An 8,801-nucleotide genomic window follows, 5' to 3' on the forward strand; every position below is an offset into this window, starting at 1 on the left:
GACGGAGTGAGACTCTAACACACACACACAAAAAAAAAAACCCAGTCACTCACACAATTTCCAGGGTTGGAAGAACAAAAAAACCCTCCCTACTTTTAGATAATTTATTGTATGATATTTGGGCCTTATTTATTTATTTATATATTTTTTTTGAGTGTCGCCCAGACTGGAGTGCAGTGGCCGCTCCCGGCCACCGCAGCCTCGCCTGCTGGGCTCCGGCGGTCCTTCGGCCTCCGCCTTCTAGTAGCTGGAGCTACAGGCGCGCGCTACCACGCCCTACTCATTTTTTTATTTATTGTAGAGACGAGGTCTCACCAAGTTGCCCAGCCGGGTCTCGAACCTGCAGGCTCAGGCAATCCACTCACCTCGGCCTCCCGAAGCGCTGGGATGCAGGCTGAGCCACCGAGCCCAGCTCATTTACTTCTGAAAACTCTCTCTCCCCAATTAAAACGTAAGCTCAGTGAAGGCAAAGGTTTTGACCCCAGAATCTAGCAGAATGGCAAGGATTTAATTGGCACCGAATAAGTATCAGCTGAATAAATAAGAGTGGCCTAAAGAAAGACAGAAAGGGCAAGGTTACAAATGTCAGCCACCTTGGGGAAAGACCAAGCAGCAGCAGACAGGGGCCAGGCGTGGCGGCTCACACGTGAGGCCAGAGGATGGCCTGAGTCCAGGAGTTTGCGAGCAGCCTAGGCAACACAGCAAGATCTCATCACTATAAAAAAATCAAAAAAATTAGCTGAGCATGGTGGCACACACCTGTAGGCCCAGCTACAGCCAAGGCAAAAGGATGGCCTGAGCCTAGGAGGCTGAGGCTGTAGTGAGCCGTGACAGTGCCACTGCACTCCAGCCTGGGTGACAGACCGAGAGCCTGACTTTAAAAAAAAAAAAAACTTAACATCAAAAAAAATAAGCAGCAACTCTCTAAAAGAGAGCCACACTTTGGGAGGCCAAGGTGAGAGAACTGCCTGAGCCCATGGGTTAGAGACAGCCTGGGCAACTTGGCGAGACCTCGCCCCACAATAAATCAAAAAATTAGCCAGGTGTGGCGGTGCGTGCCTGTAGTCCCAACTACTTGGAAGGCTGAGGCGGAAGGATCGCCTGAGCCCAGCAGGTCAAGGCTGCAGTGGCCATAAGAGTGCCACTGCATTCCAGCCTGGGCAACAGAACGAGATCCTGACTAAAAAAGACAATTTAATCTTGGAAAAAAAGCAGCAGCAACTCTCTTTAAAACAGAGCTACATTTTGGGAGGCCGAGGTGAGAGAATTGCCACGGGTCCGAGACCCGCCTGGGCAACTCGGTGAGACCTCATCTCTACAATACATCAAAAAATTAGCCGGGCGTGGTGGTGCGTGCATGTAGTTCCGTCTACTTGGAAGGTTGAGGTGGAAGGATCACCTGAGCCCAGCAGGTCAACCTGGAGTGTGCTACTGCACTCCAGCCTGGGCGACAGAGTGAGACTCCGACTCAAAAAAAAGAGAGGGAGCCATGAACAGCAGCAGCTTTGGAGACAGCACTCAGGTAGCCAGTATGTGCACTTCTAGGCACTTATTTCTCTTTCTCTCCTACTTCCTGGCTTTTTTTTTCCTTCTTGGCCACTCCACAGAAGCTTGCAAGAAAAGCAGAAGGAAACGGAAGCTCAAATCAGTCCTCACTGGCCCTTGTGGTCAGCTTGGAAAATGGACAACGAAGAGACCACACCTGTCGGCTCAAGAAAGGGTTTCAACTGCTCCGCCCATTTGTGCTTCTCCCTTTGCAATCATGGTCGCCAGCGGTGAGGGCTGGCAAGTCCTGGAGCTCTGCAGTCCACCAGGGCCCACTGCCTCATTTAATCCCACAACATCCCTGGACTACAGAAATCTTTTAACCCTGCTTAACAGGTTAAAAAACCCTGAAGTTTAGACATATTAACCAAGATCTCACAGCCTGGAAGCTCCTCTGGCAGGACCCAAGCCCGGTGTGTGTACATCTGAACGATGTACTTCCTTGATTACAACAGGCTGTGAAGGGTCCAGAAAAGAACCGAAACAGAACAAGCAAAAACATTTGGGCTTGACACTAGTGGCCATTTCCTCCCTGTGTCCTTTCAGTCCGGTGCCTTGTGAAGGGAACAGGACTTGGAAAAAGAGAGCCTGGGAGCGGAACAGCCAGGGGTTGGCAAGGAAGGCTGCAGAAGCAGCAAAGGACGCCCGGGAGCCGCCCACCCCGCCCTGGGACCATCCTCCCTAGACGTGAGTCATGCCCACCCAGCCTCCTGGAGACTGGCAGGCCTTACCTGCTCCAGCTTCCAGAGGAACTTGACGGGGCGGGCGCTGTCCAGCAGGGGCCAATAGAGGAAGGCGATCCTGCAGCCGTGCACGGCCAGCGAGTAGTGGGAGAAGCCGTCCTCTGCGGGAGTGGGGTGGTGGTCAAGCGCAGAGCCTGGGCGGGACACGCGGGAGCACGGCAAGGAGGGGACACCATCCTCAGGCTCCTCCCTCACGGCTCTCACTCCCTTCATCTCTAGCATGGGCGCTCTCTCTCTGTCTCTCTCTCTCCCTGTGTGTCTCTGTGTGTCTGTTCTCTCTCTCTCTCTGTCTCTCCATCTCTCTTTGTCCATCTTCTACCACTCTCTCTCTCTGTGTGTGTCTGTCCCTCTCTGTGTTCTTCTCTCTCTGTGTGTCTCTTGGTCTGTCTCTCTCTCTGTATCTCTCCCCTCTGTCTCTCGCTTTGTCTGTCTACCTTCTGTCTCTGTTTCTCTGTTTCCCTATGTCTCTGTGTGTGTGTGTCTCTCTCTCTCCCTCTCACTCCCATCCAAGTGACAACTCGGGCTTCTCAGGCATGCTGGCTGGTGGGCCAAGGGAGGAAGCGGGGGCACTGGCCAGCCTGCTCCCACTCAGCTCTTCACTGGTCGACACACACATCATGGCTGACAATGCTTTTCGGGTCAGAGAAACGGGGTCAGAGAAGTGGCCAGAAGGAGAGGGCAGGTCGCGGCAGGCCCTCCCCCGAGGACGTGCAGCTGCGCTGAGGCGGGAGAGCCCGGAGGACGGAGGGGGCAGGAGACAGGAACAGCGCCCACCACAGCCCGGGCTTCCCCCTGCCCCGAGGGGCTTCAGGGGATGCAGACGGCAGGGACACGACTCGGGACGGCGGGGCGACTGCGAGAGCGTGCTGCGGTGAGCAGCCCCAGGGGCTCCGACAGCAGCAGAACGGGAGCACCAGGCCTGGCACCGGCCCCCACGCGGAGCATGGAAGGGGCCCGTGCGCGGCGCTCACAGCGGCAACGCAGGCCGCCAGGAAGCCCACCTCCCGGGGGCTCACCGTTCTGGACGGTGCTGCACACGACGGTCTCCTCCTCCTTCTTGCCCCTGCTGGGCGTCACGCCGTGCTTCATCCAGAAGGCCAGGGTGAAGTGGTCGCTGAGGCCATCCGGGAGCCCCAAGCCCAGCCCCCCCGGGCCACCCCGCGGCACCTGCACGGCCTGGGTGCCGTTGAACCAGTAGATCAGGCTGCTGTCCTGGCTGTAGTGCACCGAGAGCCCCGCCGTCCAGTTGGCGTTGGGGCCGGGCATGGGCAGCAGGTCCACCTCCCCGGGGGCAGCGCCTGCGGGGCCGGGACGCGTCAGGGCAGGGGCGGACGCGGGGTCAGGGGCCGCGGGAGGGGTGGCCCCCGCTGGTCTTGTGGCCTCGTGCAGCCCCTGGGGGGCAAGACGGGGTGGGCTCTCCCAGGACTGTCTCCCAGCCACTGGCCCTGCTCTCTCTCTCCGTGTCCCTGCCCTCGTTCCTGCATGCATCTGGTGATTGTCTGGCGCCACGATCACGGACTTTGCCAAAGACACACGTACCCACCTGGGGTCACAAGCGCTCACCACGTGTCCCAGAGAGACACCCGTGGTTGGCCAGAGGAGCACCAGGCACGGTTTTGGAAAGGGGCAGGGAGGCCCTGTTTGAGGCTGGATGGCTGGGTGGGAGGGGCCCGCCCGCACGCGCACCGGGGCCCACCCACCGCAGAGCTTCCGCAGGGCCCGCTCGGAGTAGTTGTCCCGGTCGCAGCCCTTGGCCACGTGGCTGGTCTGCAGCTCGATGGTGGCCTGGACGTTCCAGAGCGGCTCATCGCAGGTCTCCAGGTGGATGCCAGGGAACAAAGCCAAGCTGCCCGCGCCGGGGGCATATTCGATCCTTTTGTTCCAGCCTGCGGCGGGGAGGCGGAGAGGGCCATGGCGAGGGACAGGGGGAGCAGCCTCCCCGCCCCAGCCTCCTTTTGGGCTCCAAGGAGGCCATGGAAGGCGGTCTGGCCAGGGTAGACAGCCTCGAGCCCACCGACCCGAGCCCGGCCCCACAGGCCTCAGAAGGGAGGCGGCGGGGCGCAGCACTGAGCCCCTCACCTTGCCAGCTGGGCTTGCAGGTGGGTTTCACCTGAATCTCCACCTCCGCGTCGTCCGCCGCCCGCTTCTTCCCGCAGTCGTAGGCGGTGACCGTGAACTTGTAGAGCCTCTCGCCACTGTACTGCAGCTTCTCGGTGTTCTCGATGTTTCCTGGGGGTGGGGGGGAGGTCAGGAGCCCTGGAGAAAGCCCAGGGAGGTGGGGCAGACCGCAAGCTCCCGGGGCAGCAGGAAGCCGGAGGAGGGTGCCTGGGAGGAAGAGGAGCCCGGAGAGGGAAGGAGGGCAAGCGGCCCCTGGCGTGGTGCGCAGGGCCGGGCGGCGGGTGGACACACCGTCGTTGTCGATGAGGAAGGGGGTGTTGGGCGTGAGGATCTCGTAGTAGCAGATCTGGCTGTACTGCGGGGAGCAGTCGCCGTCGACGGCCTCCACCCGCAGGATGCGGTCGTACAGCTTCCCCTCGGTCACAGCCGCGCGATACCGCCGCTCCACAAACACCGGGGCGAACTCGTTCACGTCGTTGACCCGCACGTGCACGGTCGCCCTGCGCGCGGCAGAGGGGGAGGCGGATGAGGACGCCTCGGCCAGCCTCCGCAGGACACCTAGAGGGCCCACGCCGAGTCCCCACAGGCCGTCCCCAGCCCAGCCGCGCCTGCCCCACGGGGCCCCGAGCTGCGTGGAGTCGCGCCAGAGACAGGGTGACGAGAGGGAACGGGCGGCTGACGCCAGAGACAAGGAGCAAGCCCCGGAAACGCGAGTACAGGGTCGAGGACTTGGGCACACAGTGCCACAGGTGAGCGTGTCCAGCCGGGGGGAAGGCCCAGCGCCCAGCAGCCGCCCTCCCGGCCGTCCGAGGCCTCAGGACCCTCAGGGAAGACGCAGCGCGAGAGCCCAGTCAACTCAAGCCACGAGAAGGGAAGCGGCATTTGGACCAGAGTCTGAGTCGCCTGGCACGTCGGAATGGAGCGTGCAGGCCTGTGCTGCCCTCCATGCACATGCGCGAAAAAACGAAAGATTTTGCTCCACTCAGAGTACCCCAGAATCTAGCAGAAGGGCAAGGACTCCACCGGCACCGAGGAGACATCGGCTGAATAAAGGAGAGCGGATTAAAGAAAACCAGAAAGGGCAGGGCTGCTGACACGAGCAACACGGGGGAAAGACCAAGCTGCCGCAGACCAGGACCAGGCAGGCAGAGCTGGGCCCGCCCCTCGCTGAGGTTCGGGCTCCCAGGGCACAGAGGCCAGGTAAGAACGGGAAACCGAGCCACAAGAAGAATTTTCTTCCAGTCAGGGTCTCACTCAGTCACCCAGGCTGGAGTGCAGTGATCCAGTCGCCACAGCCTCCGCTCTCTGGGCTCAGGTAATCCTTCCACCTCGACCTCCCAAGTAGCTGGGACTGCAGGTGCTCACCACCATGCCGGTCTAAAATTCTTTTTTTAAGACCCGAGGTCTCAGCCAGGCTCGGTGGCTCAGCCTGTAATCCCAGCACTTTGGGAGGCCGAGGCGAGTGGACTGCCTGAGCCTGCGGGTTCAAGACCAGCCTGGGCAACTTGGCGAGACCTCATCTCTACAATAAATCAAAAACTATACAGGCATGGTAGCACACACCTATTGTCCCAGCTACTTGGAAGGCTGAGGTGGAAGGATTGCTGGAGCCCAGCAGGTCAACACTGGGGTGGCCGTGAGTGGGCCACTGAGCTCCAGGCTGGGTGACAGAGTGAGATCCAACTCAAAAAAAAAAAAAAAAAGAGCCAAGGCCTCACTGTGTTGCCCAGGCTGGCCTCAAACTCCCGGCTTCAAGCGATCCTCCTCCCACCTCAGCCTCCAACAGTGCCGAGATACAGGCACGAGCTGTCGCACCCGGCCGCAAAAAGCATTTTGTCCTGGTGCCTTTCAGCGGCCCAGGAAGCCCGACTGCAGGTCTCCCTCCGAGTCTCAAATGAGAAGTTTGCTGGCAACAGGCGAAGGCGTCCCGACCAGGGCCCGTCTGTGCCACGAGCATGCCCCGCCCACCCTTGCCTAGAGCGGACGCGCGTGTCCCAAGCTGCGTGTGGTGCGCACTGCCAAGAGGCCGGAGGGGCCGGGGAGAGGACGCCGGGCCAGACCTGGGAGCGCTCGTCCTCTTCCTCCGTCCTCCCCGCTCCTCCCGAGACAGCCGAACTGAGACAGCCGAACTCCCACGTCCTGAGCCCCACGCGGCGGGCAGGCCCTGCGGTATGTGCTTCCAACAGAAGCAGCTTTAACCCTCACAGCGGCCCCGGGAAGGGGGCACCGTCACTATCTCCGTTTCGTACGCCAGGAAAAGCAGGCCCAGAGGGACTAAGCGGGTCGCCGAGGTCCGCAGGGGCACACAGGACCACACCCCTCGGCCGTGTGATTCTGCCCCGTGGCCGAGGCTCCCTGAGCCCCCGGACCCGCGGGGCGGGGGTGGAAACTGAAGGCAGGCATGCGCAGGGACGGGGAGGGGCTGGGGAGCAGAGAGCCGGCCCAGGGCCCGCGGGACCGCGCCGAGCCCTCCTCACTTGTGGGACTTCTTGGTGTTGGCCCCGTCGGGGCCCTCGCCGCAGTCGTAGGCCTGGATGGTGAAGGTGTGCTCCTTCTGGGCCTCGCAGTCCACCGGCTCCTTGGCCCGGATCAGCCCTTCCCCCGTCGCCTTGTCCAGGATCACGGCCTCGAAGGGCACCCCAGAGCCGTGCAGCCGGAAGCCGCAGATCTCGCCTGGTCGTGGGCAGGGAGGGAGTGAGGCTCCAGCCTCCCCACGGGGGCCCCAGCTCCGCCTGTCCTCCCAAGCCCCGTCCCTCACTGCAGGATAAAAGCTGCCAGTATCAAGCAAGGACTCCCAGCCCGGCCTCCCTGGGCAGCAGCCTCCTCCCAGAGCCTCCAGGCCGGAGATCAGGGGAACTGGGATATGCTGAAGCCCTGGCCGCCACGTCCTTCTCTGGCAGCCTCGAAGCAACCTCTGTCCTCCAAAGGAGCCCTTTCCCGCTCAGGCGGCTTCTGCTTTCTCCGGCCTGCCCCCACGTCCCCCGCCCACCTCTCTCCGCCCTGCCCTGCCGGGACCCCGGTCACCTGCATAGCGCAGGGGGGCATCCTTGTCCAGGGCGAAGAGCGGAGGGTTCAGCAGGACGGTGTTGTCATTCTCCATGACGATGCCCTGGTACTCCGCCTCGATCCACGGCTTGTGCTTGTTGGCTGCCCGCCCCAGGGAGAGGGGAGGAAACGCCGTGAGCCCGCCTGCTCTCCCCAGAACCTTGCCGACTGGGACAATGCAGGTTGCAGCCCCTCCCCGCCCCACAGGATGGGAGCCAGCCATGGGAGGACTCGGGAGGTCCGGGGGAGGCCTGGGCTTCTCCTGTGGCAGGGCGGACAGTCTGCATGGCCACAGCCTGATCTGGGGAGAGAAGGGGACCGCCCCCTCCCCTGGGAGCCACAGTCACCGGTGGAGGAGCTTCTTCAGGGACCTCACGCTGGAGGCCCTGCAACGGGAGGGGGACAGATAAAAGGCAGCTGAGGCTAGAAAAGAAGATCTAGGGATTTCCTGAGATCCCGACTGCCCGTCCTCCTGCCCATCCCGTGCCAAGCCGGATCCCTCCAATCTGGACTTCTCCAGCCAAGCCCCAACCCAGGCCATCTTCCCAGAGCAGAAGAACAGAAGGAAGGGGAGAGAGGAGAAGATATATAGGACAGGGGGGGGCGAGTGGTGGGATGGAGCAGAGGAGTCGATGCCGAGTGCCTGGACCCAGCAGAGCCGACATCGCATCCTAAGGGATTAGAGCTGGCCTAGAAACAGGCAAACCCCTCCCTGCCTCCCGCCCCCACCCCCAAGAGGGCAGGCTCAGAACCAGCAACCTCCGCGTCGCCTGCGAGGCCACCGCACCCACGCGCCCTGAGCCCGCCGTCTGCACAGGCTCATGACTTCACGCCGGCTGGTGTCTACCCGCCCGCGTCGCTCCCCGCCAGCCAGCCCGCCATGGACGTGGGACTCGCTCAGACGCCAGGCGCGCGGCCTCCTGCCAGACTGGCTGGCGACCTCCCCTCCTCAGCCCCTCGAGGCTGGTGTTGGGCCCGGTGAGGGGCCACAGGAAGCCCGGCACGTTCCTCCCCGCTACGCCCCCAGCCCCAACCTCCACTGCCTGCTCCATCCAACCCATCGTGCCAACACCCGGGCACAGCCGCGCAAGGCACGGCACGACGGCATCGGAGGGAAACCGAGGCACCCGACCCCGGGTCTCCCGGTGAGCCAGAAATCCCGACCGGGCTCTCTCCCCCAGGCGCACCCCCACAAGCCTTCCGGTGTCCAGGGGCTTTCTCACTGTCCGCCACAATCCCCCTTCCCTCCCGGCTGGCAAGAAAGCCCCCAGACGCGCGCAGAGGGCAGGGGGCACTGGCAGGAGACCGAGCAGCCAGGCCGAGGTCACAGGCGGAGGCGAGGGGGCCCTG

General features: G+C 62.3%; 1 protein-coding gene across 1 annotated transcript; it reads right to left on the bottom strand.

Moving 5' to 3' along the window:
* Positions 1 to 2,276: 2,276 nt before the first annotated feature.
* Positions 2,277 to 7,752, bottom strand: CLSTN3 (calsyntenin 3; the record flags this gene model as incomplete). Its single annotated transcript, XM_021713698.1, is given in 8 exon segments — positions 2,277 to 2,389; positions 3,305 to 3,586; positions 3,989 to 4,174; positions 4,368 to 4,517; positions 4,698 to 4,906; positions 6,884 to 7,079; positions 7,431 to 7,555; positions 7,557 to 7,752. Coding segments are annotated over 8 exon segments (1,457 nt in total), but the record flags the coding sequence as incomplete, so codon positions are not given.
* Between the last annotated feature and the right edge of the window lie 1,049 nt (positions 7,753 to 8,801).

The sequence above is a fragment of the Carlito syrichta genome, unplaced genomic scaffold, assembly GCF_000164805.1.
Source record: "Carlito syrichta isolate Samal-C Ts95f unplaced genomic scaffold, Tarsius_syrichta-2.0.1 Scaffold304685, whole genome shotgun sequence".
NCBI classification, from domain to species: domain Eukaryota; kingdom Metazoa; phylum Chordata; class Mammalia; order Primates; family Tarsiidae; genus Carlito; species Carlito syrichta.